The following is a 19,755-nucleotide window of genomic DNA, read 5'->3' as shown; positions in this document are numbered from 1 at the left end:
TCATCTGTACAATGGGAATAATAACAGTACCAACTCACAGAATTATTATAAGGAGTTGATATGTATAAAGTGCTTAAGAAAGTACATGGCATACAGTAAGACTCAGATACATGTTTCTTAAATAAATGGTGAAGAGCTCACCTAAAAGCTTCATATTAAAAGGGGAGAGTGGGCTTCCCTGGTGGCGCAGTGGTTGGGAGTCCACCTGCCGATGCAGGGGACGCGGGTTCGTGCCCCGGTCCGGGAAGATCCCACATGCCGCGGAGCGGCTGGGCCCGTGAGCCGTGGCCGCTGAGCCTGCGCGTCCGGAGCCTGTGCTCCGCAACGGGAGAGGCCACAGCGGTGAGAGGCCCACGTACCGCGAAAAAAAAAAAAAAAAAAAAAAAAAAAAAAGGGCGGGAGAGGGATCGTGAACCGTGGAGGAAAGTCGAACTGTTTTAAAAATTCGAAGTGTGAGAAGGAGATCGAGAGAGAGCAAAAGGACAGACTGAAGACCAGAACCAAAGAGTAGAGCTTGGAGGTGGACTCCAGGTCAGTTAGTCACACTTATAAATCTTCTTCTTGCCGGCTAGAACACTTGGCCATTAGCACTGTCACAAATATTCTGTGAGCTTTTTTTGTTTCTGTGTAGGATACTTACTAAGTTACCTTAGTTGGTAACAACCTGGGGCAATATGGCAAGTGTTATGGGTTTGATTATCTTTCAGGTCAGTTAATTTCATTAAATGTAGCCCACACACATTAGTCCATTAGTGTGTGTCTAATATCGTTCCTGGTGCTATAGAGAAAAGGAGATCAATATAATGAAGACCTAGTATTTGCCTTCAAGAAGCTGACAAGCCTATTGAGAAGCCAAGAAATAAAATAACTAGAGGAAATGTAGTATAATGGTTAAGAACTTGGTTTGGAATCAAACCTACATTCAAATCCCAGCTTTACCACTTACTGGCTGAGTTGACTCTGGACAAATCACTTAAAATATGTGATTCAGAGACTTCCCTGGTGGTCCAGTGGTTAAGACTCTGCGCTTCCACTGGAGGGGGCATGGGTTCGATCCCTGGTCAGGGAACTAAGATCCTGCATGCCCCACGGCATGGCCAAATAAATAAATAAATAATAAAATTTTCAAAAATAAAGAAAAAAATATGTGATTCTGTCTCCTCAGTAATAAAATGGGGCTAATAACAGTACCAATTAAAAGAGTTGTTGAAAGAATTTAATGAGGTAAGGCCATGTAAAGTGATCAACATAGTGCCTCGGACATAGTAAGCCCTCAATACATGATAACTATCATAATCCTTAATAAAGCAAGGTAAATGAATATCACATTATTATTCACAATGACAAACGAAGCTATTAAAAAACCCTCATCAGATGACATATTTGAATTTAGCACTTGATTATAACCAAGAATCAAAAGACATGGAACAGATAAAGTTCTCTGAGTGCCTGGAAAGGAAAATTCATAGAACGAAATTCTCAAAGGAAATTATAAAATATTTTGAACTGGACAAAAATTAAAATACGATATGCCAAAATGGGTGAGATGCTTATAACATGAAATTCTTATATTAGGAAAAAAGTATGGCCTCAAAGCAGTAACCCAAGATTCCACCTTAAGAATCCAAAAAAAAAAGAAGAGCAAAATAAACCCAAAGCAAGCAGAAAGAATGAAATAATAAAGAGCAGAAATCAACGAAAGTAGAAACAGAAACAATAGAGAAAAATCAATGCAACCAAAAGCTTGCCTTTGAAAAAGGCAATATAATTGAGAAACCACTAGGTAGAATGACATGGATAAAAAGAGAGAATACAAAAGTTATCAATATCAGGAAGGAAAGAAGGGATATCACTACAGTCCCTCAGGAATTAAACGGATAATAAGGATATACTATGAATATTTCTATGCACATAGTTCAAGAACTTAGAAAAAAATGGAGAATTTCCTCTAAAACCACAAACCACTAAAACTCACCAAAGATGAAACAGATAACCTGCACAGTCCAAACCTTGCCATTTGTGACAACATGGATGGACCTTCAGGGGATCATGCTGAGTGAGGTAAGTCAGAAAGAGAAAGACAAATTACTGCATGATCTTAATTCTATGTAGAATATAAAACAAACAAATAAACAAAACAACAAACTCATAGATTCGAAGAACAGACTGGTGGTTGCCAGAGGGCAGGGGGTTGGGGGTGGGTGAAATGGGTGAAGGTAGTCAAAAGGTACAAACTTCCAGTTATAAAAGAAATAAGTCATGGGGATTTAATGTACAGCGCGGTGATGATAGGTACTGTACTGTATTATTTGAAAGTTGCTAAGAGGGCATATCTTAAAAATTCTCATCGTAAGAAAAAAATATGCAACTATCTGTGGTGATGGATATTAACCAGACTTATTGTGGTGATCATTTTTCACAATATATACAAATATCAAATCATTATGTTATATACCTGAAAGTAATATAATGTTATATGTCAATTATGTCTCAATAAAAAAGAATCTGTAGTCAAAAATCTGAATAAGACTCAGATGGCTTCAGTGATCAATTCTACCAAGTATTTACACAACCTGGTCCAGAAAATACAACAGAAGCAAGCACTTCTCAACTCATTTTATGAGGCTATTATTACCCAGATACAAAACCTGGGGGGCAGGGGGAGGGGAGGTGGGAGGAGGAGGAAGAAGAGGAGGAGGAGGAAAACTAAAACTAAACTAATATCCCTCATGGACACAGACCCTAAAATCCTCAATAAAATGTTAGCAAATCTAATGCAGCAATATAAAAAGAACACTACTCTATGGCTAAGTGGGGTTTGTCCTGGTAATGAAAGGTTGACTCAGTATCTGAAATTCAATTAATGAATTCTACCAAATTAACAGTGTAAAGAATAGAAAAGTATATGATCATATCAACTGATACAGAAAAGGCATTTGTCAAAATTCAACATCTATTTATGATAACAAAAATACCAACAAACTAGCAATAGGAGGGAACTTCCTCAACCTGATAAAGGACATCTAAAAATCACTATGCCCAAAATCATACTTAATGATACCGAATGCTCTCCCCATTAACAACAGGATCAAGACGAGGGTGCCCACTCTCAGCACTCCAATTCAACACCATGCCAGTAGTCTTAGCCAGTGAAATAAGGTAACAAAAATAATAGAGATTGGAAAGGAAGAAATAATACTATCTCTGTTTGCAAAGAATTATTATATTTGTAGAAAATCCCAAGGACTCAACAGGAAAGTTCCTAAAACTAATATACGATTTTAGCAAGGTTGCAGGATTGCAAGGTCAACACACAAACATCAATAACATTTCTACACAATAGCGGTGTAAAACTGGAAACCAATTTTTTAAAAATATATACTATTTACATTATCTTCCCCCAAACTGAAATACTTGGGTATAAATCTAACAATATATATACAGAATCTGTACACTGAGAACTGCAAAAGGCTGATTAAAGAAATCAGAGATCTAACAAATAAAAAGACATACCATGTTCAAGGATTTAAAGGGCTCATCATAAGAAAGATGTCAATTCTCGCCAAAATTATCTACAGATTCAATGCAATTCTGATCAAAATCTCAGCAGGATATTTTGTAGATACAGGAAAACTGACTCTAAAATGTATATGAAAGGGCAAAGAAAGAATAGCTAGAATAATTTTGAAAAAGTAGAAGGTAGATGAAAGAATCACACTACCTGACTGTAAGCCTTACTATATAAAATTATAGCAATCAAAACAATAAAATCTGGCCAAGAAAAGACATATCAAATGACGAAACAGAATAGCCCAGAAATAGACCCACGCTGATAGAGTAATTTGATTTTTCATCAGATTTGGAGGCCAGAAGGCAGTGGGGCAATGGGCAGATACATATTCAAAGTGCTAAACAGGTGTGTGTTGGGGGGGTGGGTTGCCTGTCAACCAAGAATCCTATATCCAACAAAACTATCCTTCAAAATTGAGAGAGAAATTAAGACATTTCCAGAAAAGCAAAAACTGAGGGAGTTTGTTATGACTTGACCTGCCCTGCAAGAAATGCTAAAGGGAGTCCTGCAGGTTGAAATGAAAGAACACCAGACAGTAACCCAAAGCTGTATGAAGAAATAAAGGTCTCAGTAAAGGAAAATACATGGGCAATTATAAAAGCTAGTACTAGTGTAACAGCAGTTTGTAACTCTAATTTTCTCTACATGATTTAAGAGATTAATACATTTTTAAAAACACAATTATTAGTCTAAAAGCTAGTGTTACTGTAACTTTGGTTTGTAATTCCACATTTTGTTTTCTACATAATTTAAGAGGCTAATGCATTTAAATAGATTAAGTTTGGGGGCATACATGTATAAAGATATAATTTTGTGACATCACTAACTGAAAGGGGTGGGGATGAAACTGTAAAGGAGCAGAGTTTTTGTATATTATTGAAATTAAGCTAATAAATTCAATGTAAAATGTTATAACTTTAGGATGCTAAATGTAATCCCCATGATAACCACCAAGAAACTTGTTGGAGAATATATGCAAAAAGAAATGATTAGAGTGTTACACTACCAAAAAAATCAGCTAAACACAAAAGAGGACAGTAATGCAGGAAATGAGTGACAGAAAGTTATAAAGCATATAGAAAACAAATAGCAAAATGACAGAAGCCCCTGCTTATCAGTACTAACTTTAAATGTAAATGGATTAAACTCTCCAATCAAAACACAGAGATTGGTAGAAAGGATTAAAAAAACATGATCCAACCGTATGCTGTCTACAAGAGACGCACTTTAGATCCAAAGACAGAAATAGGTTGAAAGTGAAAGGATAGAAAAAGATATTCCATGCAAATGGTAACCAAGAGAGCAGAGGTGACTATACTAATATCAGACAAAATAAACCATCAATCAAAAGAGTTTACAGGACTTCCCTGGTGGCGCAGTGGTTAACAATCTGCCTGCCAATGCAAGGGACACAGGTTTGATCCCTGGTCTGGGAAGATCCCACATGCCACGGAGCAACTAAGCCCGTGTGCCACAACTACTAAGCCTGCACTCTAGAGCCCACGCACCACAACTACTGAAGCCCGCACACTCTAGGGCCCACACACCACAACTACTGAGCCTGCGTGCTGCAATTACTGAAGCCTGTGCATCTAGAGCCCATGCTCCGCAACAAGATTAGCCACCGCAATGAGAAGCCCACGCACCGCAACGAAGAGTAGCCCCCGCTCGTCACAACTAGAGAAAGCCTGCGTGCTGCAACGAAGACCCAAAGCAGCCAAAAAATAAATTAAAATTTATAAGTAAATAAATAAATGTCTGCCCAAATAAAAAGAGTTTATAAGACGAAGAAGAAAATTATTTACTAGTAAAAGGTTCAATACAGCAGAAGATATGACAATTATAAACATGTTGGTACCTGATAACAGACCATCAAAATATATGAAGGGGCTTCCCTGGTGGCGCAGTGGTTGAGAGTCCACCTGCCGATGCAGGGGACACGGGTTCGTGCCCCGGTCCGGGAAGACCCCACATGCCGCGGAGCAGCTGGGCCCGTGAGCCATGGCCGCTGAGCCTGCGCGTCCGGAGCCTGTGCTCCGCAACGGGAGAGGCCACAACAGTGAGAGGCCCGCGTACCACAAAAATAATAATAATAATAAAAAATAAATATATATATATGAAGAAAAAATGACCAAGTTGATGGGAGAAATAGACAGGTCTACAATAATAGTTGGAGACTTCAATACTCTACTCTCAGTAACAGATAGAACAATCAGACAGAAGAAAAGCAAGAAATTAGAGGACTTGAACAGCACAATAAACCAACTAGATCTAAGAAACATATAGAGAACACTTTACCCAACAACAACAAAATTCACATTCTCTCAAGTGCATTTGGGACATTTCCCGGATAGACCATATGTTAGGTGGCAAACTAAGCTTCAACAGATGTTAAAAGATAGATATTACACAAAATATCTTCTCTAACCATAACAGGATGAAGTTAGAAATCATTAACAGAAGTACAGTTGACGCTTGAACAACATGGGTGGGGGGTGGTTTAGGAGCACCAATACCCCAAGCAGCGGAAATCTGCATATAACTCTATAGTTGGCCCTCTATATCCAAAGTTCCATGTTCACAGATTTAACCAACCGCAGATTGTATAGTACTGTAGTATTTATTGAAAAAAAATCCGTGTAAAAGTAGACCCATGCAGTACAAACCCATGTTGTTCAAGGGTCAACCGAAAAATGGGAAAATTCACAAATTTGTGAAAATTAAATACATTCTTAAACAATCAATGGATCAAAGAAGAAATCACAAGGGAAAGTAGAAAATAAAATGCAAATCAAAATCATAATAAGATACTATCTCACACCATTAGAATGGCTACTATCAGAAACAGAAAACAACAAACGTTGGCAAAGATATGGACAAATTGGAACTCTTATACACTGTTGGTGGGAATGTAAAATGGTACAGCTGCTGTGTAAAACAGTATGGCAGTTCTTCAAAAAATTAAAAATAGAATTACTATATGATCCAGCAATTCCAATTCTGGGCATATACCCAAAAGAATTGAAAGCAGGGGTTCTGTGGGATATTTGTACACTGATGTTCATAGCAGCATTATTTACAATAGCTAAAACATGGAAGCAACCCAAGTGTCCATCAACAGATGAATGGATAAACAAAATATGCTATATACATACAATGAAATATCATTCTGCCTTAGACATTGTGACACATGCTACAACATGGATGAACCTTCAGGACATTTTGCTAAGTGAAATAAGCCAGTCACAAAAGAACAAATACTGCATGATTCCACTTGTAGGAGGTACCTATCTAGAGTAGTCAAAATCGTAAAGACAGAAATGCTGGTTGCCAGGGACTGGGGATAGGAGGTAATGGGATTTATTGCTTAATGGGTACAGAGTTTCAGTTTTTGCAAAATGAAAAGAGTTCTGGAGATGGATGGTGGTGACGGTTGCACAGCAACATAAATGTACTTAATGCCACTGAACCGTACACTTTAAAAATGGTTAAGATGTTACATTTTATGTTAAGTGTATTTTATCATAATAAAAAAATGGAAAAAGATCTCATAGAACTGTATGCCAAAAAGTCAACTCTACTGTATGATAATTAAATCAAATTCAAAATATATGAGAAGCAAAACACTCAACTCTCCCAGCCTCAGCTTTTACACCTACAAAATAAGTGATCCTAGATTCTAAGCCTTTTAAATAATGCTTTTTCCCTCTAGTTGTAACACTAAAATTTTCCAACATACAGAAAAGTATAAAAATAATATAAAAAGAACCTCTGCATCCAGCATCACACTTTAATAAATTTGAACATTACTGATTTAGTTGAAGTTCCATGTAACCTTCCTGAATACCATTCATCTCCTCTACTCCCTAACCAGATGGAGCCTTTATTCTGAAGGAGTTGGAGTCCCTCCTACGTTTTTATACATTATTACATTTGTATATATCCACAAACCATATACATTGTTGTTTCATGTCTATCCCATTAAATAAATGATAAATGATATACTGTGTGTGTGTGTGTGTGTGTGTGTGTGTACACGCATATCCATCCCCTTCTGCAAATTACGTTTCATTCAACATGGCTTCTTCTAATTGTCCATGTTAACACACTTAGTCTGTTTTTCACTGCTGTATATTATTCAATTATATGAATATATTAGAAGTTATTTATACATTGTCATGTTTTTTTTTACATTGTCATGTTGATTGAAGTCTGGATCGACTTTTTTCCCTTCAGCCAGGAACTACGTTAAGATTTGCTTTCTGTAATTTGTATTATAAAAACAATAGATATATTTCTATCATCCCAGAGCCTAGGGTCCTTCCACTCTGAACTTGTTTCCGTAAGCCCTTGGTCTCAGAGTATATACGTTTTGCTCGCTGTGTGAGGCCCCACAGCACAAGCCTGTCATGTAGGAGGGAATGCAGTTAGGATCTTACATCTTTTAACTCACGTATTAGAAAGCATGCCAAAACCCGCTGAATCTAGGTGGAGGTCATAGCCGTGCTTGGTGTACTGCCCTGTTCACCTTTCCATAGGTTTGAAAAATTTCAGAATAAAAGTTGGAAAATAAAAAACAAGTAAAGAAAACCAAACAAGTACAACAGGAAGGCTTGGCTGGCTTTGCCTGTGGGCACGAAGATAAACTTCCTGGTTGCAACTGGTGGTTTCCCACTTCCTTGTTCTGGACCAAATGGGGCTACACAACTGCAGGGGCTCCAAAACCTTTCTTCCTGCGAATTTCATGAAGTTGGCCGAAGGCCCCATCTGGAAAGTGCTCAACTAATGAGAAGGGTTACTTATCCGAAGGCAGTTTTCATTCTGAAATTCTACTTATCTGCATGAAAGCAATTTTCCTTCCCTGGGATCCTAATTCTAACAGTTAAGTTAGTACACAGATGGTAAAGCGTAAGGACAAGGATAATTCTATATATTATTAACACCTATTGATTACTTAGTCTATGTTAGGTTTCACGCTAAGAGATTAACATGGATCATCTCTCATCTAATTGTCACCACCAAAGAAGTAGGTACTATTCATAGCCTTCTTTGACAAATGAGGAAATTAGATGCTAAGATTTAAGCCTTGCTCCGAAGGCTTAAGAAATAGCAGAACTAAAACCTAAAGCCATCTACTTCCACTGCTTTCTTCAAGATTCCACAAATCATATCTATCCAACAAACCAAATGTCGAATAACAGGGCACGGTTTAAATACATATTATGTCCATTCAAATGATGAAATACTATGCAGTCATTAGAAATCATGTTTAGAAGAATATTTAATGACACTGGGAAACAATCATAGCATATTAACTTTTACTATATTACAAAGTAGCATGTATAAAATAATCCCAATTTTGTTTTTCATAATGGGCATATATACACAGAAGACTGGGAGGAAATTATACCAACATATTAATGGAGGAATTATCACTTATTCTTATTCTCTTCTTTATTGTTCTGTAACACTTGATGTTTTCCTTATAGTGACTGGATTACTGGATTACTTTTATAATGAGAATGAAACGTCTATTTTTTCTTTTCTTTTTTTTTTCCTTTCTCTCTCTCTCTCTCTCTCTCTCTCTCTCTCTCTCTTTCTTTCTTTTTTGGCCACACCGTGAGGCATGCAGGATCTTAGTTCCCCGACCTGAGATTGAATCCGTGCCCCCAGCAGTGGAAGCGCAGAATCCTAACTACTAGACTGCCAGGGAATTCCCCCTACTTTTTCATTACCCACTGAACAGCTCCTACATAACTTACCCAAACCTTATCTATTATTCTGTACTGCTTTTCCCTCCTGGAATTACTTTTGCCCAATAATTAGCACAGTAGATTCTGAACTTGGCTTCCAAAAGGATTAGGTGTGCTGACAAAGTACAAAGAGGCCCCAAATGATCAGTCCCCGCTCCTCTGCTGAGAACTCCTTTTCATGCTTTCCCAGATGGGAAAAGTCATCTGTATCTCCGGCCTTGCTTTTACCGGGAAATTGCGTACATTCAAGCACATGTTGAAAGCAGAACAGCCGAACGAGGGAGAAAAAAAAAAACAAAAGCAGTCCCTGCTCCAAAAACCTTCAGAGAGACTTCCAGGAGAGAATTTGGGGAGATGAAAATACTGAATCAGAATCTATGGGCCAGGGACTTCCCTGGTGGCACAGTGGTTAAGAATCTGCCTGCCAATGCAGGGGACACGGGTTCAAGCCCTGGTCTGGGAAGATCCCGCATGCCGCGGAGCAACTAAGCCCATGCGCCACAACCACTGAGCCTGCGCGCTGCAACTACTGAAGCCCGGGCACTCTGGGGCCCATGCTCCACAACAAGAGAAACCAACGCAATGAGAAGCTCGCACACCGCAACGAAGAGTAGCCACTCGCCGCAACTAGAGAAAGCCCGCGTGCAGCAACGAAGACCCAACACAGCCAAAAATAAATAAAATTTTAAAAAAAAAGAAAGAAACTGTGGTCCAAGACTGTAGAAGTCAAAAATTCCCAGGAGAGAACAAAATTGAATATGTACACGTGGGGAGAAAGGCTGCTTTTGCTGTGTGTGGAAGGGGAGGGGAGACCTGTGAACAATCTGAAAGCTTCTTCCCTCTTCTGTGCATTAAGGGAGAATATGTATAGCTGCAGGCAGCAACCTGGCAGTGGCTCAGAGGACCGCAGACACCAGAGCAGCTTCCGTATCAGAAAGGAAACTGGTGTCCTTGAATTGCTGTTTATTTACTATGGATTTTAGGTTCCCAGTATCTTTCCCTTTGAAATCTACAGCATTCATATGTACGGCTTCCTCGCCCGTGCCAAGAACAGTCTTAATAAAGCTGCTTAGGTCAGAGACAGTCTCCCAAACACCCTTTTCAGTAATGAGTCCAAAGCTAGACCAAAAAGCAGCTACCTCTGAGGTGAAGATGCCAAAAGGCTGCTCCTTTGGGGGCTCCAGAGCAGCTGGTCTGTTGAGCACTAGGAAAGGGGGTGCTGAGACGGCGAAACCATTAAGACACAGCAGCTTCAGCCTGAGCCCACCTCATGAACTCAGGACAGTCCTAGAGATATGAGTCTCCCTGGGGAGAATACTGCTGCTTAAAAATTTGAGTGTATAATAAATGGGATCTAGAAAAAGAGAGGGTCATGGGGCTACTGAGCTCTCATAATATCATGTGGCCCCAAGGCCAACAGGGCATCAATCTTGCAATGCCAAGATCACATGTCAGGCTGTCCTCATTGCCCTCACGCACCCCCATGCTTCCCTCACCTACCTTGGCTCACACTCGACCTCCAGACCTCTTTCCATCCAGCAATGCACCCCTGCTCTCTGTAGCACAGATGAAATTTCATCTCATCTCCTTCAAAAGCCTCTCCAGATTGAGTCAGCAGACACTCATGACCAAATAATCCTGCTTGCATCACAGGTCCACTCCCTTCCATGGGTACATGAAAATAAGCAGATTTAAGGGGTTCAGCGTTGGGAGGTGGGGGTCCCCGTACCCTACACTTCCTGAGGCAGAGGATGTAAACCAGCTCTGGGCTATGCACTTTTCTTACCTGGGGTGGGGTAGGGGAAGAGTTCTCTGCCATGGGTGCTCACAAGACAGCTAAGCTGGCTGATCACAACCCAAAGCTAGTCACTCCCCTTTCCTCCATCTATTCCTTCAAAATACCCCAGCTCAGAGAGAGGAACGTCCCAAAAGGCTGGCTTCTCTAAGAGGTTCCTAGGCCCTTGTGAAACCAAGAATTCCATCCTTTTCTAAAGACAGTTTTCAGCTTGCTCTTCGGCATCCTGGTTGCTAAGAGGCTATTGGCACTCAGAGCCCTCTATGGTGGCGGGATCCACGGAGACAGAGAAGGGGGGGTGAGCGCTCGCTACCAAGTGATGATGACATCTTCCTTCCAACAGAGAGCACGGAATTCCGAACTACCCAGCGCTGCCCAAGGCTGCTCCTGGCCATGCCTGCAGTTCACATGACTGGTGGCCCTGCAGCACCAGCCCCACCTTTCAGCTGCAATAGAGAGCTCTTAGATTTCCTCCGACTTCAGCTTCAGATGGTGCACGATCATATAAATGGATCTGGATATGCTAACTCTGCTCTAAGAACAGCATTAAACATACCAGAGACCTGCTTCCCCCAGGGAGATGGGAGGCCACGGTTAGACTTTAGGCTCTTTCCAGGTCTTAGAAACACTGAGGGCTGCCAAGGCTAGAGTTGGGAAGTTGGAGAATGTTTTCCACACCACTGAGAGAAATGTGGCTTGGGGTCCTGAGAGCAGCATTGTTTCCAGAGGTGAAGGGCCCAGGTCTCCAGCTGACAAGTTAATCCTAATGGCACAAGAATCTTGGAAAGGAGGTGCAGCGGCTGTTCCTTTTTATCCAGTGAACCTGTTGTGGTTAATAACCAAAAAACTAGGAGTTTCTAGCCTTGGGAAGAGACCAGATCATCTACAGGAAGCATCACCAGTCGCCAAGAAGGAGGGACTGGCTGGCTTTTCAGTTGCATCTGATATGAACACCGGTGACAGCTGCAGAGGTTCCCCAAGCCTCGGGAGGAGAAAATCCCTACTCTGATCGTCATGCCAGAAAGTGTGACTATAAACTCTGGGTATCCCTATCCCTAAAGAGCATGGGATGATATCACCAGGATGAACTGCAGCTTTCCAGAACCCCACCCCACTGCAACTATGATATTCCATTTAAATACTCGAGAAATCTGTCTCACTGCCTTTGAGCTTTGAGCAAAGTCCCTGTCTTATTGTACACATGGAATTTCCTCTTCCCTCCTCTCTCTCTGTGTGCTAGATCGAATGGCTCTAAACGCAGGGTCAGCAAAATATGCTCCTCCTGTTACATTTGGGTCGGGAGGGGGGTGATTTGTGTGGTAAAATACACATAATACACAATTTACCACCTTAACCGTTTTTAAGTGTATAGTTCAGTGGCATTAAGTACCTTCACAGTGTTGTGCAACCATCACTGTCATCCGTCTCCAGAACTTTTTCGACCGGTCCTCCTGTTTTTGAAAAGTCTCATTGGAACACAGCCAAACTCATTTGTATACATACAGTATCGTCTATGCTGCTCTCATGCTACAACAACAGGTACGTAGTTAAAACACAGATCATATCACCTACAACATCTAAAACATTTATTATCTGGCCCTTCATACAAAAAGGTTGCCGACCACTGCTCTAAACCAAAATATAGGGAATTCCTTGGCAGTCCAGTAGTTAGGACTCTGCGCTTTCACTGACAAGGGTGTGGGTTCGATCCCTGGTCGGGGAACTAAGATACCGCAAGCTGCGCAGCGCGGCCAAAAATTAAAATACATATATATATATATATTTATATACACACACACACACACACACACACATATATACATACATACACACACACTGGATTTCTAGTTTAAATTAGCATTTGCTTAACCGCCACTAACACAGTCTCTCCCAGCTTTCCACGAAAATACCTATCAAGATACAGAAAATGAGAAACCTCCCCCAAATTACTGAAAACTTAGACTGATGGTCATCCTGTTACAATAATCTGGAAGAAATCTCCATTAACAATAAACCTAAGGCTGAAATGAGGAAAAAACAACCTGGGGCCAATTCGTGCAGCAGAAACCTGAAACAAGATAGTAAAACACTGAGTCCTTACACCACTGTCAGCCTCATGGCTTAGCAATGGAGAGTTCATCTAGTAACAAGCAAACTGGACAGCCATGCCTCCACTACAGGGCTACTGTTTGCAAGGGAAACCAAGAACTCCCAAAGCTGGTCTATATCCATTGGGAGACGCCTCCCATAAACCAAAAGGGCTGAAGTGATGGCTTTGGTACTGTCACACTGCATTCTGGGAGTGGGAGACTTCACAAGTAAAACTCAGGGACCAATGCATGTTGGAGGCTGTAGTTTTTCACATACTTTATATGTTCAGCGTGTCAGAGAATCGAGTAGTAGGACTAAGCGATTCCATATGCGTCCAGCAGAACCCACCAGATGAAGCTGCTAGACACTGGGAAATGGGTTGGAAGCTCTGTGCATCAACCTGGCCGCCAGGAGTGGAGCTGAGAAGGGGTTCTAACCAATACCAAAGAGAATATGAGGATACTCAAAATGAAATCCACATACCCTGTGTCTTTAACAAAGAATAAATAAATCTTCCTTCTAATATGCATAAACATACCCCCAAAGACAGCATGCTTCCTATGAAAACCTCTAGCAGGAGAAGGGAAATGCGTATCATTCTGAAGACTTGGAGGAAGCACAAAAGTCTACATTTAGTGTCTGAACCAGAAGAAATATTTTAGAAAATGGCATCCTCAAGAGAACACAAGAAAACATGGACTCTGTGAAACAGGTATAGAAAGCCACTGGAATAAAAACATATTGAGAAGGAAAGACACCAAACTGGAGTGAAGAGAAAGCTCAGCAAACCAAGGAAGAATTACAAAGAAATATTGTAGCAGCAGAATTAAATTTCACATTGGAGATGGCAAAGAGCAGAATCTATCAAATTCATAGTATGGTGGTCAAATCTGAACCTCTCCCAAGTATGCAGAGGAAAAGGAAAGCTGACCTTAGAAATCCAACAAAGGTTGTTATTAGGAAATCTATTAATGTAACGTACCAAATGGGGAGGTCAAAGGAGAAAACCCAAATGAACCTCTCAATAGATTCTCAAAAAGCATTAGCTAAATTCAGCAACCATTCCTGATTTTTAAAGGGGGGGTTGATAATTTAAGAATAAATTATTTAACATTATAAAGGATGCTTATTAATCTTAACCAACAACCAACATGAGAGTCAATAGAGAAAACACTAGGAACATTTCCACTAAAATCAGAAACAAGGCAAGAATTCCTGCCAGTACTACTATTATTTAACATTGTCCTGGAAGTTCTAGCTAATACAATCAGACTTGAAAAAAGTTCTGCTCTTTGAAGGGAGATAAAGTTATCATATGGGAGTTGATACAGTTAATTTCCAAAATAATCCAAGTGAAGCAAATGAAAAACTACTAGAAGAGTGAAGCATGGTGGCCAAATACAAAATAAACATATAAAAAAATCAAAACCTTTCCTATGTACCAGTAATAATTAGTTTGAAAATATAATAAATAAATGATACCATAAACTACAAACTGTCCAGGAACGACGTTGATGAGAAATCTGCGGGGTACACAATCCACACACACCCCCTAGAATAAATTAAGAAATCTACCATACGTCTTTTCCTGGCTAGAGAGACTCACTATGGTAATGACATTAATGAAATTTTAGATTTAAAGTAATTCCAATCAAAATAACAGTATTTGGAGGAAGAGTCTGACAAAAACATTTTAAGTTCACTTGGAAGGAAAAAATGGTTCAGACTAGCTATGAAAAAAGTGTGAGTAAAGGAACAGTCTGGGAAGAATGGTGAAGAGAAATCTGGCCTGCTGGCTGAAATTGGTGGCAAACTCAACAGAGACATCGATGCAGGATGGTATAACAAGCCACCCAAATAAACCCTAGCGTCGAGGAGGAAGAAATTTTCCTCTGCCCTTCTAGGTTCTTCTGGCTGGTCTAAGAATTCAACTGACATGAGACAGATCAACAAGAGAAAATCGTACAAAAGTTGAATAATATGTATACATGGGAGAGAGCCAGGAGAACTGAGTAACTTGCCAAAATGGCTGGAACCCTCAGCTTAAATACCATCTTCAGCTAAAGAGAAAAGAGGATGCGGAGAGTAGATACTTGGGACTTCAAAGCTGAGGAGGGTAAGATGGGAAAACAAATGTTTGGTAAACAAATGTTTGCTGGGCCATGCAGAGACAATAGGACACAGAAAGGACTCTGATCTCTAGAGTCTGCCTAGAGCTTCCCCTGCCACACCTAGCCCATACTCGGCAGACATCTCTGGTGATAGCTCGCTTTCAGAAATAGGCCCTTTATCTAAATTCTTTAGGCAGCTAACGGGGAGGCAAAGAGAAAGACTGCCTGAGTCTTCTGTTTCTTAAAAATAATCAGCCGAAATTAATCCTCATGCTCAAGAGACACATTTTGGGGGTGGCCAATTTTGCTCCCGTATGCTAGCATATATAAGAATTTATGCTTGATAAAAATGTGACAGCAATAATCATAGGGAAATAGTTAATCAACAAACAGTGCTCAAATAAATGACACTTCGGGGAAAAATGTTATATCCCTACCTCATGCCATGTACAAAATGAATTTCAGATAAACTGACAGCTAAATATTTACAAAACATTAAAAACCTAGATTGTCTATCTGATCTTAGAATGCTAAAAGTCTTCAAGCACAAAAGCACTGGAAGAAATTACCGTGGTCCGAAGGTGGTGCAGTGACCAATCACCGTGACCAATAAAAATGTAAAATATACATCAAAAGCATCGTCAACAAGTTAGAAGGCAGTCTGGGGAAAACATTTACGACAAAGGTGATAAAGGATTAGTATTCTTTATATGGGGACAACTCATGCAGACCATCAAGAGGAGAAATACCTTTACATCAAAAAACTGACGGGCTTCCCTGGTGGCGCAGTGGTTGCGCGTCCGCCTGCCGATGCAGGGGAACCGGGTTCGCGCCCCGGTCCGGGAGGATCCCACGTGCCGCGGAGCGGGCTGGGCCCGTGAGCCATGGCCGCTGGGCCTGCGCGTCCGGAGCCTGTGCTCCGCAACGGGAGAGGGCCACAGCGGTGAGAGGCCCGCGTACCGCAAAAAAAAAAAAAAAAAAAAAAAAAAACTGAGAACACAAAAGTGACAATTCACAAATTAAAATACATAATGAGTAATAAAGCATAGTATGTATACGTTTGGAATTTTCTATAATGAAATTTGAAGGGAAAAAAAAAAAAACTAAGGAAAAGGGCGAGGAGAAAGCAAAAGAAAAGCAACCAGTGAGACGTGGCGGGGAGCTGGGGAGTACCTGCCCTCTTTCCTTTCCCTTGGGTTGCAAAAGGGAATCTGATTTATTAAGAACCCAAGAGGCAGGCTGGTTCATATTATGTGACGGGGTATTTTCCCTAAAGGTAACTGAGACAGGTACCTTTTTTTGAAATTAGTAGCAGGGCAGTAAGCACAGAATGTTCTCTTAAGGATATATTGGTTTTACTCAAACCTGAGTGACAGAAAGAATTCTGTGGCTTGGATATTGAAGATGGTAGATAGCTCTTCAGATGAGAACCACTCAAAACAGCCAAATGAATAAAAAGGAAATGGCTCAGACTCAGAGACACACAACAACACTGCCTGTACAGACACAACACAACGAGCAAGTCTGGTGCTGCTATATGAGCATCCACAGCACGAAGGAGCCAGGAACGGGGCGGGAGGGGGGGGGAATAAGAGTCTAAACGCTGCCAGGCCGGAATTCTAGCAGTTGGAGGTCAAAAGGGCACCATGCCCAAGTTGCTGCAGTGGTGGACCAGGTAGAAACCCCTTCCAATCTTAGCTCCACGTTCTAGATGCATGCCTTTCCTTTAGGCAGCCGGTTACAGCAGCAGGCTTAGCAAGTCACATGTCAACTGTGGGCCACATAAATGAAGCACTCTGGGACCCAGCCAGAACACTGGGGAACCATCATTCCCAATTGTCAAGTGCAGCATGGGAACCCTGTGGACAGTCCCACCCCTTCCCCACCCTAAAGAGAACTGCCAGCCCTTGCCCAGCATGGCGCACCATAGTCCTTTCCTGCAGTGACTGGGCATCCCTCCATGAAGAGCATGCCAGCCCCTGCTTAGCTGGGAAGCAGACAAACTCATATGTGGCTGGCACAGCAAAGGGCCAAAAGGAAAAACGAGAGGTGGGTAAGACAGCTCTAGTCAATGAACCCACAGCAGTGCCGCACGTCTGTGTACACTGAAATTTATGAAATTTTAAATAGGATGTTGTCGTGGTTTTTAATCCTTTCAATAGTACCAGAAGAGCTGAAAATATTCACTTCAGCAACGTAAGGCAATGATTAGGAGCACTGGCTCTGTAGTCAGAGAGACATTGGATCAAATCCCACCTATACCACTTACATGCCACTTAAATCACATAAACTTTCAGAGCCTGTTATCTTGATCTAACTGAGGATACTATCTGTACCTCCCACATAGGTTTGTTGGAAGGATTAAATTAGAAAATTCATGTTAAATGTTTCCCGCCTTGACTAGACACACAGTAAAACTGATTATGAGCATTAGCAGGAAAAGGAAGAAAGCCAGTCCTGACTCTGCCACTGTGTAATTTTAGCCAAGTTATTTAAAAGCTCTTGTCCCCAACTGCTTTATCTGTCGTGTGGATATAATGTATTCCTTATCTCATAACAGTCTTTGAAGGATTAGATAAGATCGTTTAAGACAAAGTACTTTGAAAACAGTAAACAGAGCTATACTAATATAACATGGAGTAATTCTTTTAAGAGCTGTCTACTTTCTAAAACACTGATTTTCAACTAATTTTTTTTTAAAAAAGGCAATCCCAAAGGTGACGTACTGTATGATTCCATTTATATTGACATTCTTGCAATGACAAATTTATAGACGTGGAGAACAGATGAGTTGCCAGGGGTCAGGGGTCAGGGACAGGGCACAGGTGGGAGGGTAGTGGACGTGGCTTTAAAAGGGCAACAGGAGAGATCCTCATAGTGATGAAACTATTCTTTGTCTTGACTGTATGGCTGTGATATCGTACCACAGTTTTGCAGTAGTTTACAACTGGAGGAAACTAGTTAAAGCGTACATGGGATCTCTCTGTATTTTTTTACAAGTGTTTCTAAATTATAATGATATATTTATTATATACTATTTTATATATTTATCTCAAAATACAAAATTTAATTAAAAAATTTTGTAGACAATGTGAGTTCATGATAAAATGGGGAAAACCTGGGATATCAAGTGAACAAAGTAGAATAGAAAATTATAATTAAAGAAGACAAAAAGTAAAGAAATAAATTATATAAATCTTGAGATTAGGAAAAAACAGGAAAAGGAAATCAATAAAGATAAAACGTTGAAAATTAAGTGTATACACACACACACACACACACACACACACACACACACACACAAAGGTAAAAAGGATAAATATATCCAAAACCAGGTTCTATAAAGCAACCAAAAATAGATAAAAGTGCTTACTAACCTGACTAAAATATAAAATATAAGAGAGAGAACACAAAACCAGACAAGGTTAAGCCCAAGAAAGAAAACATGACTACAATGAGGAGATAGTTTCTTAAAATTTTAAAATAAGAGGGTAGCATATGCTCAACTAAATTCATGGCAATATTTTTGAAAACTTAGAAGAAATAGATATTTTCCTAGCAAAATACAAATGACCAAAATTGACCCAAAAAGATTTGAATAGATGAATTACCATATAAAACACTGGAAAGGTAATTAAGGATCTACCAACTGAAAAAGACATTGAGACTTCATATTTGGGCTTCACAGTTCAGTTTTATCTGACATTAAAAACACACACACACACAATTTCTAAGGATAGTTAAAGTATTCCAGGCCAGAGAATAAGAAGGAAAATTCTGCAGTTCATTTTACATAATTTACATAATTTTAATCCTTAAACTTGATGAAAAACATCCAGTAAAAAATGACTCCAGGGACTCCCCTGGTGGTGCAGTGGTTAAGAATCCGCCTGGCAATGCAGGGGACACGGTTCAATCCCTGGTCTGGGAAGATCGCACATGCCGCGGAGCAACTAAGCCTGTGCGCCACAACTACTGAAGCCTGCGCACCTAGAGCCCATGCTCCGCAACAAGAGAAGCCACGACAATGAGAAGCCCGCACACCACAACGAAGAGTAGCCCCCGTTGGCCACAACTAGAGAAAGCCCGCATGCAGAACGAAGACACGATGCAGCCAAAAATTTAAAAGAAGTAAATAAAATAAATTTTTTAAAAAAATGACTCCAGTCTCACTTATCAATACTAAGGCCAGGTTCTAAATAAAAGATTGACAAATAGAATCCAATAATATATTACAAATATATTACATTATTTCAGCAATGTAAGAGTAGTTCAAAACCAGAAAATCTAATGGCATAATTCACTATATCAAAAACTTAAATTAAAAAAAGGATCAAGGGCTTCCCTGGTGGTGCAGTGGTTGAGAATCCGCCTGCCGATGCAGGGGACACGGGTTCGTGCCCCGGTCCGGGAAGATCCCACATGCTGCAGAGC

The 19,755-nt window shown here is 40.3% G+C and overlaps 1 protein-coding gene across 19 annotated transcripts in view; it reads right to left on the bottom strand.

Annotated features, from left to right (window-relative positions):
* The window catches only part of TMEM164 (transmembrane protein 164), a 167,507-nt gene that overhangs the window by 62,079 nt on the left and 85,673 nt on the right, over positions 1 to 19,755 (bottom strand). For 5 of the 19 annotated variants that reach the window (XM_055081515.1, XM_055081519.1, XM_055081516.1 and 2 more), the window contains 2 exons: positions 12,510 to 12,570; positions 10,825 to 10,986 (listed from right to left, as the gene is read on the bottom strand). The exons of 13 other annotated variants lie outside the window; for them this stretch is intronic. In XM_055081515.1, the coding sequence (XP_054937490.1) occupies positions 10,825 to 10,859 (35 nt within the window). In that variant the 5' untranslated portion in view covers positions 10,860 to 10,986; positions 12,510 to 12,570. Of the gene's footprint in view, positions 1 to 10,824; positions 10,987 to 12,509; positions 12,571 to 16,070; positions 16,244 to 19,755 lie in introns of those variants that run through there. One more of the 19 variants, XM_028482575.2, reaches the window with a different exon arrangement.

The sequence above is a fragment of the Physeter macrocephalus genome, chromosome 21, assembly GCF_002837175.3.
Source record: "Physeter macrocephalus isolate SW-GA chromosome 21, ASM283717v5, whole genome shotgun sequence".
In the NCBI taxonomy this organism is placed as follows: domain Eukaryota; kingdom Metazoa; phylum Chordata; class Mammalia; order Artiodactyla; family Physeteridae; genus Physeter; species Physeter macrocephalus.
This window is presented reverse-complemented; position numbering and strand designations above follow the sequence as displayed.